The sequence below is a fragment of the Cricetulus griseus genome, chromosome 2, assembly GCF_003668045.3.
Source record: "Cricetulus griseus strain 17A/GY chromosome 2, alternate assembly CriGri-PICRH-1.0, whole genome shotgun sequence".
Taxonomy (NCBI): domain Eukaryota; kingdom Metazoa; phylum Chordata; class Mammalia; order Rodentia; family Cricetidae; genus Cricetulus; species Cricetulus griseus.
In genome coordinates, this window is record NC_048595.1 from 205,307,362 (window position 1) to 205,326,718 (window position 19,357).

The following is a 19,357-nucleotide window of genomic DNA, read 5'->3' on the forward strand; positions in this document are numbered from 1 at the left end:
AAATATAAGCAAACATAACAACCAAGTTTTTCACAAAGGTATAATCTCAAGTTTTATAAAACTGGCATTATTTTAAGGGGAAAAGCTTTAATATAAAAATTATGCTCCCATAACTTGGGAGGCAGAGGCAGGTAGATCTCTGGGTTCAAGGCTAGCCTGGTCCTCAGATAGGAGTTCCAGGATAACCCCCGCCCCCCACACAACAACTTTAATAATTAGAATAGTCAAACAGCATATATTCATTCATGCTGTTTCATGAATCTCAACAAACAAAAAAAGTAGTTACTATTTCCAAAGTAATTATTAAAAGCCAGCATTACATTTGGCTGCTTCCTGTAACAAGTACTTCTCAGGCCAAGAAAACAGGCTCCCACTTAAACAGAGAATGTGCTGTATACCTGTGTCAGCACTCAGGAGGCTGAGGCAGGAGGGGTGAGAGCTTGAGGACAGCCTGGGCTATAAAGTAAGAGACCCTATGTCAAAAAAAAAAAAAAAAAAAAAAAAAAAAAAAAAAAAAAAAGGAGAGGAAAACATTAAGGATGAGATGGAATGGTAGAGGAAGGAATATGGGGAGGGATAACTAAAGTCTTTTGAAAAAGTCAGATGGAAACATACTGACTTCCTAAAATATATACACATATAAAGAATAGTTTAAGTGGAATTAATATACAACCATGTGACAATACCCTAACTAGACACTGTGGTGATATATTGTTTAGAATTTATTAAAGCCACTGAAGATCAAAATAGCAAAGCAGCCATAGTAGTGAGCTTTGGAAGCCAGGCCCTGGTGGCACACACCTTTAATCCCAGGACTCAGGAGACAAAGGAAGATGGATCTCAGAGTTCAAGGCCACCCAAGGCTACAAGAGACTGAATCAGTCTAAAACAAACAAAGCTCAAGCCTTTAATCCCAGCACTTGAGATCATACACCTTTAATCCTAGCGCTTGTGAGGTAGAGACAGGAACTGAGAGCTTTTGCATCTGAGGATTCATAGAAACAGGATTGCCATTTCAGCTTGGTAGAGGTAAGAACTACTGGCTTGGCTGCTTTGCTTCTCTGATCTTCAGCTTGAAGCTTGAAGCCCAGTATTTGTCTCTAGGTCTTTTATTATTGGTGTTACAAGATATCACATGCTACCAAATAAATAACAGTACCAAAAACAGGATTTCTTTTTGAGTTATTGGTTAGCAGAGTCCTATAGACATGCCCCCCCCATTATTATAGGTTATTGTTAATACTATTGGATACCCTCCAAAACATGATAGTGAGACCCTACTACTTGAAGATCCACATACTTGAGCCACAGAACATGGGAAAATCACTTGGTACTCAAATGGTTGCTTCATCACTACTGGCTAGCTTTCACAGTAATGGAGGTGTTATGCCTACTACCAGAGGAGAAAAGCAAGCATCCATATCTCATTCAGCTGTGAACCCTGCTACCTACAATAAAGACCTGCCTGGCAAGATATGCCCATCAGTGCAATAGTGGCACAAATGCTACAGGAGTGAGTAAGTACTTTTCTAAATTTAAGTCCTGTTCCAGACAACAGGGCAGAGGCACATATGAACTCACAACAATTGTGACACCATGAATAAGACCTACACAAGCTTGAGCCAGACAAAATCGTAGCATGGAGGAGGGGGAGTAGACATCCCACTGAGAAGCTGAGGAGCTAATGACATTTGATAACTCCTAGAAGACAGAAAGTCTGTTTTCTTTAATGGACATCTGGTTTGTCAACCGCACCCCAGAGCAAGTCCCATAACCAGGAATAGTTGGCTGACACAAACTGGACTCAATGGATTTAAGAGACAGAGAACGTAAAACTGGGTGGATAAGTAGGTGAGGGAAGAATCTGGGAGGAATTGTAGGAAGGATATTAATATGATCAAAATACAATATGGGAAATCGTCAAGTTATCAAAAAGAAAAGCAGAGAAAAATAGATGGCTAGGTAATCACAGGTAGGCATGTATGTGTAAGTAGGGAACAGAGGCTAGTTTTTAGGAGAGTAAGACCAATCTAATTAAACTAATAAAATGTAAATTGAAATACCTACCCACCTTCCTTTCTTCCAAATAACTCCTTCAAAATAAAGTCCAAGCCAACCATGGTGGAACATACTTGAAATCACAGAACTAAGGGGCAAAGGATAGCTCCATATTCAAGGCTAGTCAGGGATATACAATGAGTAACAGGCCAGTCAGGGCTACATAGCAAGACTTCAGAGAGACACAGACAATATATTAGCTACTTTTCTTTTGTTATGATTACAACACCATCATCTTCAGCAGGCAGGCACCTGAGTGCTCACATCTCTGCCAACAAACAGGAAGCAAAGAGCTCTAACTCAAAATGGCATGAGACTTTTGAAACTTCAAAATCCACCCCCAGTGACATACTTCCTCTAAGAAGGCCATAACTTTTACTACTTCCCAAATAGCTACCAACTGGCCACCAATTATGGTGGACCACCATAAGTCAAACCACAATAGACACAGAGAGAAAACAAGGTTCAAGGGACAAACTTGATGAAAAGCTAAAAATTAAAAACAAGTATTTTAAGATTTAGATTAGTCTAGAACATCAACTTTATTTTTAGAACCTCAATTTCCAATAATAATATTTTATCCTAAAAAGTATAAGCTCAGTAGGATGGCTCGATGGGAAGGGCACTTGCTACCAAGCCTGATAATTTTGGGTCTGATCCCAGAATCCACATGGTAGGAGAAAACTGACTTCTCCAAGCTGTCTTCTAACCTACAGATACCTACCTACCCCCCCACCCCCCCAACACACATAACAACAACAAAACCTCCCAAAAGGTACTTAAGTGCCTTAAGTACCACTGATAATGTGACACACCTTAAACATCAATGTAAACAAAAAAAAATCTGAATTTTAGTTTGTATGCGGAAGCATGTATCTTTAATCACATAATTCAAGAGACAGAGGTAGGTAGATCTCTTGTGAGTTTGAGGTCATCTAGGGCTATATATTGAGACCTTGGGGCGGGGAACGACCCACCCTAAAACTTAAATACCTCAGAGAAAAAAGCTAACTGTCCCAAGCAAGTAGGATAACAGTTAAGAGGCAAAACAGAAGCACTGGGAGACACATGAGCTGGGCAACCCTCCCAAAATATATCTGCTACCCTCTAACCTGGATTACCTAACACATGGTGTAAACAATGCAAAACAAGCAACTATTACAAGGATATTACATAGGATACTAATTGTGAAACATAAGAATTCCTATCATTTTAAATTTTTACTTAATTTTTTTGAAACAGGGTTTCACTATGTAGTTCTGGCTGTCCTAGAACTGGCTATGTTGACCAGACTGGCCCTGAACTTAGAGACTGATCTGTCTCTGCCTTCTAAGTACTAAGATTAAAGGTGAGCTACATCTGAGCACTTATCCATTATGTGGCATGAAGGGAAGAAAAAGAACAATAGCCTCAGTCAAGAAAGAGATAGTTCTGGCCATGTAGGCACGTATCTTTAATCTCAGAACCTGGGAGGCAGAAGCACTCAGGTCTCTGTGCGCTCAAGGCCAGCCTACTCTAAATAGTGGAGTTCCAGGCTACCCAGAATTACATGGTGAGACCCTGCCTCAAAACAAATAAAACCAAAAAATAAAAAAATAAAAAAGAGTAAGAGTTAGTAAATAGACTCAAGCAGAGCGCAAAGCTGTTACAGAATTTGAGAAGAGTGTATTAAAAACTACACAACTAAGAGGTTTGAAAGGTATTAAAATACTTTAAAATTTTAGGCTATTTTTAGCAATCAAACTGAAAAACTTTTTAAATAGAATTCAGGCACAAATGTAAGAAACCACCAGTTTCTCTCCTCTCCTCTCCCTCCCTCCCTCTCTCTCCCTCCTTCCTTCCCTCAAGACAAGAGTTTCCCTGTGTAACCCTGGCCATCCTGGAACTTGGATCTAAATACCAGGCTGACCTCAAACTCACAGATACAACTACTTTGACTCCTTGGTGCTGAGATTAAAGGTGTGCCAACGTGGCAAAGCATGGCACCACCAAAATTTCTTTCTTTCTTGATTTTTCAAGACAGGGTTTCTCTGTGTAACAGTCCTGACTGTTCTGGAACTCACTTGTTAGATCAGGCTGGCTTTGATCTCACAGAGATCCGCCTGTCTCTCCCTCCAGAATGCTGGGATTAAATGTTCCTGCCACTACCACCCAGCCAAAATTTCTTAAAAAACATCCCTCACCCTCAACAGGGTCTCAAGTATCCCAGGTTTGGCCTCAAATTTACAATGTAGCTGAGGCTAGATGACCTTGAACTTCTGATCCTTCCTGATTCTACCTCCTGAAAGCTGGGATTACAATCATACACAACTACAGTTTATACAGTACTAGGGATTGTACTCAGGGTTTTATAATATTCTAGGCAAGTACTCTATCAACTGAGCTTGCCCCAGCCCAAACATCATCTTTTTAACAAGCAAAAAATTCCCACTTAGAACTGCCAAAAAACTGAGCACTTTGAGAATTTTAGGAAGCTTTAGAGATGTCTGATCTCAAGTTTTCTCTGCAATCATTCATACCACAGTTACAAATAATTTTGGTTATCTATCATAACCATTTTGTTCATTTCAGCAGTCAAATAGCAATCAAACTCTTAGAGACTAGAGTCATAGCAACAGAAATAATTGTCTGTTCAGTTCTGAGCCTTAGCCTTTAACTGTTAAGCCATCTCTCAACCTTAATTGACATTCTTAAAGTGAAAACAGCTGTAAAGCAATGATTTGTAACATAAGGGGAAGGGAGGGAAAGGACCAGGGGAGTCTTTATTAAATATCACAATTCTACCAATCCAATGTAAACTCCCAGAGAATTGCAATGTTTAAAAAAAAAATTCAGTTTTTACCAGCTGGTTGGTGGTGGCACACATCTTTAATCCCAGCACTTGGGAGGCAAAGGCAAGCAGATCTCGGTGAGTTTGAGGCCAGCCTAGTCAACAGAGTGAGTGAGTTCCAGGACGCCCAGGGCTACACAGAGAAACCCCTTCTCACAAAACAAAACAAACAACTTGGCAGCCATAAAGCTTGGCAAAAATACTCCTCCTCCCAAGTAGCCTTTTCCATCTTTCTCTCTACAAAGAAAGATTCTGTGCAATGTAATGTGAAAGTTAAGAACAGAGACTTTAAAGTCACATAACAGCCTGGGAAACTATAACCCTGCCATTGTGACCTAGGGAAACATTCTCAGTACCTCAAAGCCTCTGTCTACAATGTGATAGTCAGAAACAGCAATTATACTTTAAACAGAGCTCTGAACATTAAATGCATGAAAAGCTGCTAATAACAAAACCTTACTAGTTATAATTATAAAATCTTTCAAGACACATCCTCCGATAGTAGAGCTAGTCATTCCCTTTTCATATCCCCCCACAGGATCTTCTATTTCTACATCAACAAAAACATGAGACTACCTATTTTCTAATTTAAATATTTTATTTTATATGCATGAGTATTTTGCCTGTTTGTGTGTATATGTGCGCATGCAAGCAACCACAAGTGTGTCTGGTGCCTGCAGAGTCAGAAGAGGGCATCAGATCCCCTGGAACTGGAGCTGTTGTGAGCCACCATGTGGGTCCTGGGACTAGAACCTGTGTCCCCTATAAGAGCAACAAGTGCTCTAAATCACTGAGCCATCTCTCTAGATAGACACCCATTTTTACAACATTTTATAGAATTCATGGAACAGTACTTGTATAAAATTCCACTCAAAGGGGCTCAGTGGTTAAAAGCACTTACTGCTCTTCCAGAGGATGTGGGTTCAGATCCTAGCACCCACATGGTGACTCACAACTCTCTGTAACTCCAATTTCAAGAGACCTGATGCTCTCTTCTGGCCTCTAAGGGCACTATATACATGTGGTGCAAAACACTCATACACATAAAATTAAAAAATACATCTTTAAGTTAAGTGATGGCACAAACCTTATTCCCAGCACCTGGGAGGAGGCAGATGGATCTCAATGGTTTGAGAACAGCCTGATCTACAGAGCAAGTTCCAGGCCAGCAATACAGTGAGACTCTGTCTCAAAAACAAAGTTCACTCAAATTTCCTAGGGAGCACACAATTTGAAAATATTCTGAGTTTTTCAGAAAATCATTAAGACTGAATCTACAAGACACAAGAGTTTCAAACAGCAGTAACTACCCTGGGTCATCATTCACACTTAAGAGTGGGCCATTGAAGGCTCAATGACCTTCATCCAGGACTCTCCAGACTCCTTCCTCTTAATCAGGTAAAAAGTAAACCTCAGGGTGGAGATGGAAACTCAGGCTATTTTCACAGAAACCTGTGCCCACTCCATGGTGTGGTCAGACCAATCTGGTCACCACTAAGTAAATCCCACTGACTAGTTGATAACTGCTGCTACTAATATGCACCTCTCAACTCACAAACTTAAAGAAAAGGAAGGTTTGGGGCCTACACTGAATGGGGAGAGGCACATAAGCATTAATGACACTAGATACTATTTCCTATCATGTTTACAGAGATCATTACTAATATGGAAAGGTCCTGACAGTCAGAAAAAAGAGTAGAAACAAAGCCAAACAAGGTCTTGTAGAAGGCACTAAGCTTTGCTGACTTCCTCCCACCGAAAGCAGTGGGAATCAAATTTAAAACCTCTGGAAAAGATCCCCAGGGCAAAAAGAAAAATGAAACTTCTAAATTCACCAAGAAGCCATCATCTATAATACCTGAACCAAGATTACTTTCCTGTCCATCTCAAAGATGATTAACACAGAGATCCTATTCAAGACCATCACAAATTCAGGCCCTCCTACCCCCATACCCAGTGGGGCAGTTTTCTTTCTAGAGGATGCAAGATATCCTGCCTTAAGATGAATTTGTGGAAGCTTAAATCTGGGTGAATGCATTCCAGATCAGTGGTGCCCTCTTCTATCCCATCCTTAATCAAAGGTCATACCATGGGAATAACATTTAGAAAATAAAGGGGCTCCTGTCACTCTTCCCCAAGCTTATAAGAATATGACAGTGAGGTATTACATCATCCCTGCCTCTTGCTGGGAGCTCAGCTTCTGTAGCTGTGATGTCAGCCAGGGAAAAGCTCACCATTTTCCCACCACTAGTTCCAGAGCCCTGGAAATAACATGGGCTTAAACTAAATCACCCTTGATCACGCCCCAGAGAAATAGACTTCATATATAACCAGATTTGAGGAAATTGTGGCAGAAGGCACTTGGGAAGAGATTCCAGACACAAGCTACACTAGAGGCCAGTTAGTTTGCTGGACAGTATTAGGGACTGCAGCTAGGAAGAGGGTCTAGAGAGATGGTTCTGCAGATAAGAGAACAGGCTGCTCTACCAAAGGACCTGGGTTTGACTGGCTCAAAACTCCAATTCCCAGGGATCCGATGCACTCTTCAGGCTCAGCAGGTACCAGGAATGCATCTGGTGCACAGGCACACATGCATGCAAAACACACATAAATAATAAAAAGAGACAATTAGGAGTAGTCACTCTGGAAGCACATTGTTCTTAGAAACTATTCATTTCCAAATTGCAAACAGCCAGAACTTCGTGGGATTATTTTATAAAGCAATGTATGTCACAATGCATTATTCAAAAACAGTAATAATCAAGGGGCAGCCAAACCTGCTCCTAGGTGTTCCTTGAGGACTTTAAACACACTATTACTAGAGTTTACTTGCAGGAATGTTCTTCCCCTAGAGACACATGCCTACTTGGCTATTTCCTTGGCCTCCTTCCCCAACCATTCCCTTTAAATATAACCCCTTTGTAATAAGGCCTACATGAACCTACTCAACATGGAAGACCACCATCTTTGTACCTTACATTGCTTTAATTTTGCTCTAACAAAATATAAGTTTAATGTCACTTTCTACTGAAAAATAACCCAGTAATGGGATTTTAACTTTTAGTCATGTGCATGTCCAAAGCACCTTTAAAAAAAGCATGATACGCCCGGGCATTGGTGGCACACGCCTTTAATCCTAGCACTGGGGAGGCAGAGGCAGGCGGATCTCTGTGAGTTCGAGGCCAGCCTGGTCTCCAGAGTGAGTGCCAGGATAGGCTCCAAAGCTACACAGAGAAACCCTGTCTCGAGAGGAGAAAAACAAAAAAAGCATGCCACACAGCAAGTGCTCAATAAATTAAGTTCAATGTATACATGAATGATGTGAATGTAAGAACTGAAAAATAACTAATGACAATTTTTATTGTCATTACAATTTTAATAATAAGTCAATACAATTTTAAGACATATCTAGTACTTAAAATTAGACAACTTTCTATGCTCATATAATAAAAATGTCAGTCATAAAATTCTTAGAAAACCCATCCACCTTTATCATTCCTATTTGTTTCAATGTACCTCTCCCAAAGACTTATGCTAATTTATTGGAAAATTACAATATTATGTTGTTAATACTAAGAGACACTATATGACCAGGAAGGTATATTATGTAGCTTCAAAAATATTTAGGACCAATGTTGAAATTTATACAAAATTAACCACTATTTGGTTACTAAACTAAAACAGGTTTTAAAACTACATTTGCTGTAAGTATGGTTGGTTGTACATGTCTGTAATCCCAGGTACATCAGAGGTTGCTAAAGTATAACAATCAAAAGTTCAAGACCAGCTTGGGTACATAGAGTTCAAAGCTCTAGCCTGGACAATTTATAAGATTCTGCCTTAAAAAGAAAACTAGGGCTGGTGTGAGATGGCTCCATGGGTAAAGGCATTCATTTGACACTAAAGCTGATAAACTAAATTCAATCCTCAGATCCTACTTGGTGAAAGGAGAGAACTAATTCCTGCAAGTTGCCCCCAACCCCCACCTCTAAATAAATATAATGAAAAATAAAAAGGTAGCTCAGTGGTAGAGTGTTTACTTTCCTAACAGATTCAAAGCCGTGGGTTTAATCCCAAGCAACGCAGTAACAAACAAAACAAACACAGCAAAACAGTACATTTGAGTTATAATCCTAGACCTTGCCACAGATTGTTGTGGAATATTAGTTTAATGATGCAAAGATGTGTTGCATTCTTTTATACCGTATTTATTTAACTCTGTGAAGCTGTGTCATTCAGCCTGCCTAAAACATCAGATTGATCTAATAAAGAACTGATTGGCCAATAGGTAGGCAGAGAGGGACAGGAGAGGCTGCCATGCAGAGAATAAATGAAGGAAAAAAAGAGAAAAAACAGACAGACAAACAAAAAAACGAGAAAAAGGAAAAGAGGAGGATGCTAGGGGCCAGCCACCCAGCAACATAGTCAGTCATGAAGTAAGAAGGAAAAGATGTACAAACAGAAAAAGATAAAAGTCCAGAGGCAAAAAGTAGACGGGGATAATTTAAGTTAAGAAAAGGTGCATAGGCTGGGCAGTGGTGGCTCATGCCTTTAATCCCAGCAATCAGGAGGCAGAGGCAGGCGGATCTGGATCTCTGTGAGTTCGAGACCAGCCTGGTCTACAAGAGCTAGCTCCAAGACAGTCTCCAAAGCCCCAGAGAAACCTTGTCTTGAACCCCACCCCCCAAAAAAAAGAAAAGCTGGATAGAAATAAGCCAAGCTAAAGCCAGGCATTTATAAGTAATAAGTCTCTATGTATTTATTTGGAAGCTAGGTGGCAGGCCCTCAAAGAATAAAGAGTGGGAAAAAAGCAAAACAAACAAACAAACAAAAAAAACCCCACAACTACAACAGATCAAACAAGTCTAATTCCTGACATAAACTTTAATAAATTATATATCCCCTGACTACTTCAAGTAGTATTTCTGACTGTAAATTCTTACTGCTTTTGCTAGATATTATTTAGGAATGGTGAAGCCTACTAATAGATCATACCATGAATAAATAGGCATAGCTGAAAACTGCCTAGTATTTGAAATCTGGCCCAAAAGAACTTTTTCCCTGTGATCATCCGTGACCAGACCATCCCTACACATTTTAAAACAATCTTCTTTTCCTTTCAGGGATGAAAGCCTAAAGGCTATGACAAGCTCTAAAACTCCTAAATAAAATAGGTGCCATAGAAATGCAAGGAAAAGCCTCCCCAGAGACACTGTACCTCTGAATGCCGATCTACACTTCCAGTGTCCGATCCGGAGTGCTGCTCATTTACATCTTCCTCACCATCTGACCCTGAATCCCGCTCGTCCTGTACTGGAGTAGCACCACCATCATCTGCTTAAACAAAACAAAACAACCCCCCTAGGGTGTAAGATGGATGGTATCTGTAATAATGTTTATGATTATAGTTAAAATGAAATCTACAGTTGAGATGAGCATGCCTAACATAACAGTCAAAAGTTACTACTATCGAAGAAGCACAGCTAATAAAGCAAGTGTTCTTAAAAAAAAAATAGAAAATTCATGTAAATACCAACAACTATTATCATGTAATGTGGCACATACAGCAGTGAAAATTTCATAAATGTGAAGCCTAGAAAACCCACTAAATGCCAAGTCAAAATCATCTAAATAATAGTTTCAATTTTTTATTGTCTATCTTTCCAGGGCACTTAATCACCCGCTCATGCACTATATAACTTGTTATTTTGTATATTGTGGACTTTTTTGATTCATAACTGAATCTCTAGAGCCCAGAGTACTGTCTGTTACATGGTATACAGGAAGTGCTTGTTTATGAATGGAGAACACAAGGAACTTTAGCCCAGAAATAGTGAAAACTCATTTATAACTGTAATTTTATAGAATCAATAGTAAATATGAATTGTTACTTAATCTTAACCAACACCTTAAAAATACAAAATAAAATTATCCTTGAGAGGTATTTAGAATATTGAAAAACATGATTTTATTAGCAGTTTAAGAAATAATAAGTAAACAAAAATGAAAGTCAACTACAAGAAAACCAAAACAGTAGTATAAAAATTGATGACTTTCATACTAATGAGATATTCTATTCACCTAAAGAATAAAGTTTATAGCTGGGCATGGCACACGCCTTTAATCCCAGCACTCAGAAGGGGGAGGCAGAGGTAGGAGGATCTCTGTGAGTTTGAGGCCAGCCTGGTCTACACAGCAAGTTCCAGGACAGCCAAGGCTACACAGAGAAAACCTGTCTTGAAAAACAAAAAAAAAAAACAGTCATAAAATAATTAAAATAAAAAAACTGGCTAAACACATGCCTATAATCCTAGCATTGGGAAGATGGATGGAGGCTGATCACTGAGGATTTCAGGCCATCCTGGTCTACAGAGTTTCAGACCAGCCAGGGCTAGAGTGAGACTGTCTCAAAAAAAAAAAAAAAAAAAAAAAGAAAAAAAGAAAGAAACCAAAAACAACCAAACAGCTAAAAGAATGGTGTTAGGGAACTGTTATCTTTTTGCTACCTCTATTTTTCTTGTAACAAAGCCTACAAACCATATTACATGGAATTTTAATTTAATTTTTAAATGCCAATGAACTGAAAATATTTTTGAAAACATGAAAAGATATTTTAAGCAAAACAGCAGCGGAGGTTCAGGATAACAGTCTCTGCTGTCATCACTGTTCAGTCACTGGCAATTGAAGCCAAAACAGAAAACAGCTTAAGGCTTAACCATTTTTTTACAGTACCTTTGATAGAGCAAGTCCAAAAGAAATCAGCACACAGCTGTTTTACCCAGCCAAGCCCTTGCCTTGTTCATCTTTACATCTCATGTGCCTAGCATAGTGGAGCCGACTTCGTAGAGAAGGCTCGAATGTCACTCTAAAACTCGTCCCTTGTTTTAAAATACAAATGAAAACTTAAAAGATCCTGCGCTTTCTTGCCGAGAAGCCAAGCCAGTATTACCGGAGAAATTAAACTAGCCCTAACTGGCAGAGTCTCGGAAGGATCCCTGTTCCCCCATCCAACAGTTTCTTAGGATCCTGGGAAAACTCAACTGCTGACGATTCCCTTAAAAGGACAGACCTCTTCCCTGGTAGACAGAAGTGACAACTTGAACAAAAATCCTTCGTGAACCGGGAAGACAAATTCCCTTACGAGTTCCCTCTCGGAGGTGCCAGCTGCCGCCCCGCCTCGCCGGTACACCTGAGGAAGGGGACATTCCACCCTGGGGCCTCTCGTCTCTGCCCCTCCCCTCCCTCCTCGCTGGGCGCGAGGCCGAGCGGCAGCCCGGTCCTACCCGTCCCGACCCACCTGACTGGTCACCGCTGTAGTACTCCGAGTCCATGGCAGGCGGGCTCTCGGCGGGGAGTGTCCGCGACACGCGCCGCCCCCGTCACGTCCTTCCTGGCGGAGTGACCTCCCTCGGCGGCGCGGTGCTCCTGCCTCGTCCGAGAGTCCGGAGAGGTCGGCGGCGACCGGCACGGACGCTTCGACCTGGAAATCTCAGCTATGAGAAAGGGCCGTACCTCACAGGCCCGAAAAGTGAAGATCCGCGCGCAACTTCCCAGAAGCACCTCTGGGGCCAAAATGGCGCCTGCCCACGACCCTCAAAGAAACGCAGTGCGCAGGCGCCGTCACCCTTCCGTCGGCCAATCAGAAGGTGCTCTGGTTATATGACGCCATAGCCCTGTAGGGAAGGAGACTGCTGGGAGAATTGAGAGGTAGCGGGAAATTCGGCTGCAGTTAGACACCCACCTCAGGCCGGATTTGGTCTGTCTCCAGGAGGAGTGATGTTACTCGCCTGGTTCTGTGTTCAAGCTTGTTTAAGGAACATTTGAGTTTCTGCGAAAAATGGAAACCCGCTAAAAATTACATTTTAGCATTCGGCCGGTTCCAATTCCCGCCCTTAGTTTAGAAAGTAGCGCATTGTTCGCTGGGACTTGTAGTTCGAAGGTTAGGAAGCCCCGATGAATTACTATATGGAGCGCTCAAAAGCATCTTCCCGGTGCGGATCTCCATGAAAGTTAAAAATTAGATAAAAGAGAGTAGTAAAATACGATGACTGGTAATTATAAATCGTTTTATTTGCTTTCTTTGCAAAATAAATTGCAAGTTAAAAACTATTTGGTCAAAAAAAAAACTATTTTATTTGGTCAACAAGTATAGACCTTTGTCTTAAGAGCTCCTTGATAGCTGGGCAGTAGTGATGCACGCCTTTAATTCCAGTACTGGGGATGCAGAGGCAGGCAGATCTCTGAGTCCCAGGCCAGCCTGGTCTACAGAGTGAGGTCCATGACAGCCAGGGCTACACAGAGAGACCCTGTCTCCAAACACGCCCCACCCCACCCCCCCAAAAAAATCAAAACAAAACGATAAAACCTTGTTGAAGAAGCAAGTAGCTACTCAAGGATCTTCGAGCTCATCTGTTTCTAAGACTATGAGTAGCCTGTTGGTAGTCCTCAGGAAGAGCTAAGTGGTAGTTAACGAAGTAATGGCTTGTACTCTTTGCTGCAACAAACTACAGAGGAATTTCAAAACGCGAGGATTGGAGATTAGAACTGCCATGAGAAGGGGCCCAATAAAAAGTGCTATTCGTGTTCCACAAGTCTAATGGGGAGTCTCTAGTTTGTGAGTCTATTCTTTGTTTTTGTTGTTGTAGTTTTGGTTTTTTTGTTTTGCTTTGTTTTGGGTTTTTGTTGTTGTTGGGTTTTTGTTTTTGTTTTTGTTTTTTGAGCTGTCTGGAGTTCTTAGACACCTAATAATTCGTGAGGCAACATTTCTCCCCTAATAAAGCAAAGATCCCTCCCTTCTCTGTGGTAATGAGATTTAATCCCCATCTATTTTGTAATCCCATGGCTGCCAGGGAATACAACTGAGTCTGGAGTTTTTTCAGTGCTATCCTGTACTAGTGTCAGATCAACCTTGATTTGTTGAGCAAATTGTCTGTGTTGTACTTGTTGGAGTCCAGTGACCTCAGTACTTCCAACAGAAATGGAAGTAATATGTCATCCCTTTAGGTTCAGATAGGGTGGGCTGATGGCTTATTTTAGGCCCAGGGATGAATGATTATAAGACCTGAAATTAAGCCAGGCAGTTGGTGGAACTTGCCTTTAATCCCAGGAGGCAGAGGCAGGCTGATCTCTGTTATTTCAAGACCAGCCTGGTCTACAAGAGCTAGTTCCAGGACAGCCTCCAAAGCCACAGAGAAACCCTACCTCGAAACACTGCCCCCCACAAAAGACCTGAAATTAAATATGCAACTTGGCACATAAGGTAATTGATAGGGTAGCAAGAAAAAAGGCCACTGGGACATTCACAATAGGTGCCATTAGGGACTTTAGACTTAAAAATTAGCCTGATGCGCCGGGCGGTGGTGGCCCACGCCTTTAATCCCAGCACTCGGGAGGCAGAGGCAGGCGGATCACTGTGAGTTCGAGACTAGCCTGGTCTACAAGAGCTAGTTCCAGGACAGCCTCCAAAAGTCACAGGGAGACCCTATCTTGGAAAAACCAATAAATAAATAAATAAATAAATAAATAAATAAATAAATAAATAAATAAAAATTACCCTGATGCAGTTGGGATGGGGGCACTCACACAATGGCTGTAACCACAATTTGTATAGGCCAGGCTTGAAGACCTGGCATGGTTATGGAATCCTTAGTTAAAGGGATTTTAGTTAAGGCTGGCCCCAAGTGTGTTACTTGTCTTGCTCTCAGGCAGATCCAACAGTTTTTTTTCCCTAGGTGAGGCTGAATTTTAGCATTTTGTGGCTACTGTTTATGAGGACAAGCATTTGAAGAAGGGGAGCATTGGAATCCAAGGGGTAGGTTAGAGTTTGGTTGGTTTGCTTTTTCTAAGAAGGAATTTTATCATTGGAGAGAGGGATCAAGACTCTGATGGATCCAAGGTATGGATAGGGACAGAGATGTCTACAGCTTTTACCTCCAGGCAGAGGGTGGCCTTTGGAGGGAGGGAGGTCCTTGCCATTAGCTAACCATCTAAGGCCAAACTTTTGTTTCCCCCGTTTGTAAGGCCTTTAAACTCTACTATTCATCCTTGCTTTTTTCTGGTCTGTGTTCTGTTAGATATCCAGGGGAGTCTGGCTACTGAATTTGGTGTAGTCAGTAGAGGTAGGGGTGGACCACCAGGAACCTGGGGAGGAAAAAATAGCACAAGATCAGTCCTGCAGAAAGAAATGGGGCAGGTCTTTACAAATGCCAGTAACTGGCACTGAGACCACATCATCTCTAGCTACATTGTTACTTGTTTCTATAGGAGTCCTGACAGAATTCAGAGACAAGTACAATGAGGTTCTGTGTAGTTGCCAAGAAATTATAGCCCTATCTGAAAGATACTAAACTGGCCTTCCTGTGTGTAGGTTGTTATTTTTTTCTGTTTAGCCTTAACTGTCCTGGGACTCACTGTTTAGACCATGCTGGTCTCAAATTCAGAGATCCTCCTGCTTCTGCCTCCTAAGTGCTGGGATTAAAGGTGAGCCACCACTGCCCAGCTAGTCTTATTGAGAACTAGAGGCAGAGGCAAGCTGATCTCTGAGTTCAAGGCCAGCCTGGTCTACATAGTGAATTCCAAGATAGCCAGTGTTATGTAAGAGACTCTGTCTTTAAAAAACTGATTTGAGACATTTTTGTTTGTTTGTTTCATGCCAGTTGGGTAGGGTCAGAGGTAGGACTGAGTAAAGGAGAAAATATTTTATAATTGAAAGGATGTTCTGAAGACAGGATGAGACCAGATAACCTCTAATGTAACAATAATCAGGTAAAAGAGGGCCAGGAGAAGCTTTTCTCCCCAACCTTACTGGTGTGTGTGTGGGGTCATAGACAACAAGCCCATTAACAGAAGAAAAGCAATAGAACAGTTAAATCCAGGGTTTGCAGAACATCACTGGTGTGTGTGTGTGTATGGGGGCGAGGATAGAGAAAGACTGGATTTGGTCAGAAGTGTACTGGAGCCACAACTCCTCAATGACATCTCTGAGGGAAACCCCAGTCAGTGGCAGGTCCCTGCTTCAACTGGACATCATTCTGGTAGTCCTTCAGGAAGGATGGAGGGGAGTAATCCTTGGAGCCAGTCTCCAACATTACTGGCTGTTCTGGGATGAAAGGGAGCTGAGTGAGTTTTGCATACAATTTTCTAGCTGGGGGCTGTTCTGTATGAGGGGGGAAGGGTTTTAAAGATGAGGTAGGTGCATCCAGGGTGGGACACTCTCTAGTCTGTCAGCTATGGGGATCAGGAGAATAAGTGTGTGAGGCTGAGGTGTGTAGGTTTTTTTTTTTTTTTTTTGAGGGATGGGAGCAGATTCTCACAGAGGGTAGAGGAAGCTTTTCCCAGTCTAAGTACAGTTCTAGGGAGAGTTTGATCAGAATTTCCCTAAGAGTTCAGCTAGATGATTCACCCCTCCAGAACACTGTGGGTGCTAAGGAGTGTGGAACTTCCAGGGTATGTTTAAAAAAAAAGAAGAAGAATGAGGTGGGGGTGTGGGGTGATCACTGCAGTGAATTCTGGGCTGTTGCCTGACTGGGTGGAGGTTGAGAGGCCAATCAGAGAATTTCAGAGAGAAGGAGCTGGGAGATAGTAGAGTCTCTTGGTAGAAATAGGAAAATCCCGAGGAAGTATCTGTTAGAACCAAGTGATATTTGTGTCCCTTTACCCGGAGCATTGTGTGAAGTCAGTTTGCCAGTGTGTGGCAGATAGGTGCTTTCTCATCTGGTGAGTGAGAAAGGATGGTGGTGTGAGGTTAGACTGAGGGTCAGTACACAAGCAGATGTTTCAGGTCTGGGAGAACTGCTGGAGAAAAGCCTTATCCTCCTGCTGGACTGGAAAGACTGTGTGAGGAAGAGTCTGATTAGCTAAGTGGAATAGGGAGCATAAGCATGTATTACTATTACAGGGTATGGGGGTTGGGTTCCTGGTCCTTTTTTCCTCTTGATATCCATGTGTGTGAGAACAGCTTCCCTGGCCAGTTTATCCAACATGTTATTAGCCAGGGAGATATATTGTCTATCCTTTTGGTGTCCCATGAAGTGTACTATTGAGTCTGTGGCAGGTAGCAGCACTGCCTCCAGGAGTTTCTGTATATGGGTAGCACTGACAGTGGCGATGAGCGTTCCTCTTGGTGTTAAGAATCCCCTCTGTCAGCCGGGCGTTGGTGGCGCATGCCTTTAATCCCAGCACTTGGGAGGCAGAGGCAGGCAGATCTCTGTGAGTTTGAGGCCAGCCTAGTCTCCAGAGTGAGTGCTAGGATAGGCTCCAAAGCTACACAGAGAAACCCTGCCTCAAAAAACCAAAAAAAAAAAAAAAAAAAAAAAAAAAGAGTCCTCTCTGTCTCCAGGTTAGGATAATGTTATAGACATATTGGAGTCAGTACAGATGTTTCTCTTTGGCCAGGGTGACAGCTGTCAGTTCTGCCTGTGGAGAGGGGGTATGGGGAGGTGGGGACTTGACCGGTAGGGGTGCGGGGTGTCCTTGGATAATGGCATACCTGGCTGGGGGGCGGGTGGAGCTGCCACCTATGAACCAGTTGTGATCTGTGGGGAGGAGTAATTAAGGGTGTGTGCAAAAGGGTTCATGATAAGATTTGGGATCTCAGAGCAGGAACTAGAGGAATGATACGAATCAGTGTCTGAGGAGGTAATAGGGTACAGGGGTGGAGTGTAGGGGAGGGTTTAAAGGTGAGGTGGGGGTCCAGAAGAAAGGCATAGAGGATCTACTCCCAAAATGGGGGTAAGAAGAAGAAGGCCGAGTGAATGTAAAGTGAGGGTATGGAGCAAGCTGTGGAAAGAATTTTGTTAGCTTCTGGACTGAGAAGCACAAAACAGCCAAGGCTCCAAAGCGTGAGCCTCCCCCTCTGCCCCCTTCATGACCATATCTAGTTGCTTCAACAAATAACCTAAGTGAGAATACATATCTCCTGCCTTTGATGACCTGCTAACAATTGTCCCCGATTGAAGAAGAGGAGAAGAAAGGAGGTCCAAGAGCATCCAGGAGTCTCAGGGTGGAGGCTCTGGTGAGACTGTGGGGAGAGGAGTGCTTCCATATTTAAAGGCCTAACAAAGCCATGGATGAACAGCTCTTTGTGGAGTGAAAGAGACCTAGGTGGCGAACAATCGGGGCACACACCCGTATCTTCTTTCTGGATACCTGATAGCCCCAGGACCCCCGAGCACTGAGGCTGTGGATTGGCAGAGCTTGTCCTGGAGACTTGGGCTGCAGAGGAGAAGGTCATCTACATATTGCACAAGAAAACTGGGAGAAATGTCGAGGGAAGCTAAGTCCTTGCAGGGCTTGACCCCAGAAGCCCTGGAACAGGCTGCTCTCCAAGTAGGTTGTTGAGAGGGTATTGAGCTCCCTTACTGTGTACTCCTCCTATACAGAGGAGTGGAGAGGGGAGTGCAGGGATGTAGTAAAAAAGGCTACTTTTAATTTGAAAACTGATCAATAGGCAATGCTGGGGGATGGGTGAAAGGAGAATAGAGGGGCTGGGGACTATGGCTTCATTGGTTTTTCTGGTCTTGGACCAGAAGAATCCATGAAGTTTTATTTGCCCACAGGATAGGAGTGTGATAATGTGAGTTAGTGGGAATTAGGAGTCCTGCCTGGAGAAGGTGATGAATGAGGAGTGTTAGGCCTATCCATGTATTTGGTGATAGCGAGTATTGTTCTTGTGTTATGTAGGAGGAAGGGTCTTTCAGAGAGACAAGGTCAGGAGAGTGATAGCAGGCTATGGAAGGATTAGCAGTGTCTCACACCCTAGGGTGAGCAAAGGGTAGAACAGGATGAGAAGGGTTTCTAGGAGAGGATGACTCAATGTCTAAGTTGAGTTCCATGGTTAAGAGAAAGAAGGAGGTTATTTCTGTGAGGGATATGTAAATAGAGACGTTTAGTTGAGGAGGTACCATCCTAGGAAGGGTAAAGGATAATTTGCCATCCCATCACTATAAATATATGTGTTAGAGATAAAAACCCAAATTAACAGGGGAGTAGAGGGTTGCCTCTGGGTCATAATGGGACACAAGACACTCTGGAAATTGTAGAAGGTGAGGGGGACTTGTCTCCCTGGCATTCGGTTAACAGAGAGGAGAAAGGGGGTTCCTGTGTTCAGGACAAAAGAGACTTGTCTCCCAGCCACTATCCCTGTCACCCTGACATCAGGTGAGTCATAGATGCCCTGGCTAGGGGAGATGAACTCAGGCCTTCAGGCCTCTTCATTATATTAAGTCTATGAATAAATAGTGGGATGCGGTGATAAGGTGGGGGGAGGGGCACAGAAGTCCCAATGGACAATACACCTTTCAGTGTCCCCATTGTCTGCATGTGGGCACACCCATCTCAGGGGCCAGGGAGTCTGGGTCAGTCCTATGCTAGTTTCCCAGCTATCAGTCTGGGGACCATGAGCTCCCCCTTGTTCAGTTAAGCTGTTTCGCCTGGTCTTGACCCCTTTGCTCATCACTCCTCCTTCTCTGC

At 42.5% G+C, this 19,357-nt stretch overlaps 1 protein-coding gene across 6 annotated transcripts in view; it reads right to left on the minus strand.

The window, feature by feature from the left end:
- Window positions 1-12,481, minus strand: part of Iws1 (interacts with SUPT6H, CTD assembly factor 1) — a 43,465-nt gene extending 30,984 nt beyond the window's left edge. For 2 of the 6 annotated variants that reach the window (XR_004768363.1, XM_035440215.1), the window contains exons 1-2: window positions 11,958-12,150; window positions 10,107-10,222 (exon numbers count right to left, since the gene is read on the minus strand). Coding sequence is in view for 4 of the 6 variants with exons in the window: in XM_035440215.1 (XP_035296106.1) it covers window positions 10,107-10,222; window positions 11,958-12,093 (252 nt within the window). In the remaining 2 variants the exon portion in view is untranslated. Of the gene's footprint in view, window positions 1-10,106; window positions 10,223-11,957; window positions 12,152-12,185 lie in introns of those variants that run through there. The other 4 variants (XR_004768364.1, XM_035440213.1, XM_027400663.2 and 1 more) reach the window with 3 other exon arrangements.
- Window positions 12,482-19,357: the final 6,876 nt, after the last annotated feature.